An 845-nucleotide genomic window follows, 5' to 3' on the forward strand; every position below is an offset into this window, starting at 1 on the left:
TTTAGCCTTAAGTCATCTTTAAAAACACACATGAGAGTTCACACAGGAGACAAACCATTTCCTTGTGATGTTTGTGGACAAAGATTTAGACACAAGTCATATTTTAAAACACACATGAGAATTCACACAGGACAGAAACCATTTCCTTGTGACGTGTGTGAACAAAGATTTAGCCTTAAGTCATCTTTAAAAACACACATGAGAGTTCACACAGGAGACAAACCATTTCCTTGTGATGTTTGTGGACAAAGATTTAGACACAAATCAAATTTAAACAAACACATGAGAGTTCACACAGGAGACAAACCATTTTCTTGTGAAGTGTGTGAACAAAGATTTAGCCTTAAGTCATCTTTAAAAACACACATGAGAGTTCACACAGGAGACAAACCATTTCCTTGTGAACTTTGTGGACAAAGATTTAGACACAAATCAAATTTAAACAAACACATGAGAGTTCACACAGGAGACAAACCATTTTCTTGTGAAGTGTGTGAACAAAGATTTAGCCTTAAGTCATCTTTAAAAACACACATGAGAGTTCACACGGGACAGAAACCATGTCCTTGTGATCTTTGTGGACAAAGATTTAGACATAAATCATATTTAAACATACACATGAGAATTCACACAGGGGACAAACAATTTCCTTGTGATTTTTGTGTGCAGAGATTTAGACATAGGTCAAATTTAAACACTCACATAAGAGTTCACACAGGAGACAAACCATTTCCTTGTGAACTTTGTGCACAAAGATTTAGACATAAATCAAATTTAAGCAAACACATGAGAGTCCACACAGGAGAAAAACCATTTCCTTGTGATGTTTGTGGACAAAGATTTAG

At 35.4% G+C, this 845-nt stretch overlaps 1 protein-coding gene across 1 annotated transcript; it reads left to right on the forward strand.

The window, feature by feature from the left end:
• Positions 1-75: 75 nt before the first annotated feature.
• Positions 76-840, forward strand: LOC106511429 (gastrula zinc finger protein XlCGF49.1-like; the record flags this gene model as incomplete). Its single annotated transcript, XM_014000189.1, has 1 exon — positions 76-840. A coding segment is annotated over exon 1 (726 nt), but the record flags the coding sequence as incomplete, so codon positions are not given.
• Between the last annotated feature and the right edge of the window lie 5 nt (positions 841-845).

The sequence above is a fragment of the Austrofundulus limnaeus genome, unplaced genomic scaffold, assembly GCF_001266775.1.
Source record: "Austrofundulus limnaeus strain Quisiro unplaced genomic scaffold, Austrofundulus_limnaeus-1.0 Scaffold2785, whole genome shotgun sequence".
NCBI lineage: Eukaryota > Metazoa > Chordata > Actinopteri > Cyprinodontiformes > Rivulidae > Austrofundulus > Austrofundulus limnaeus.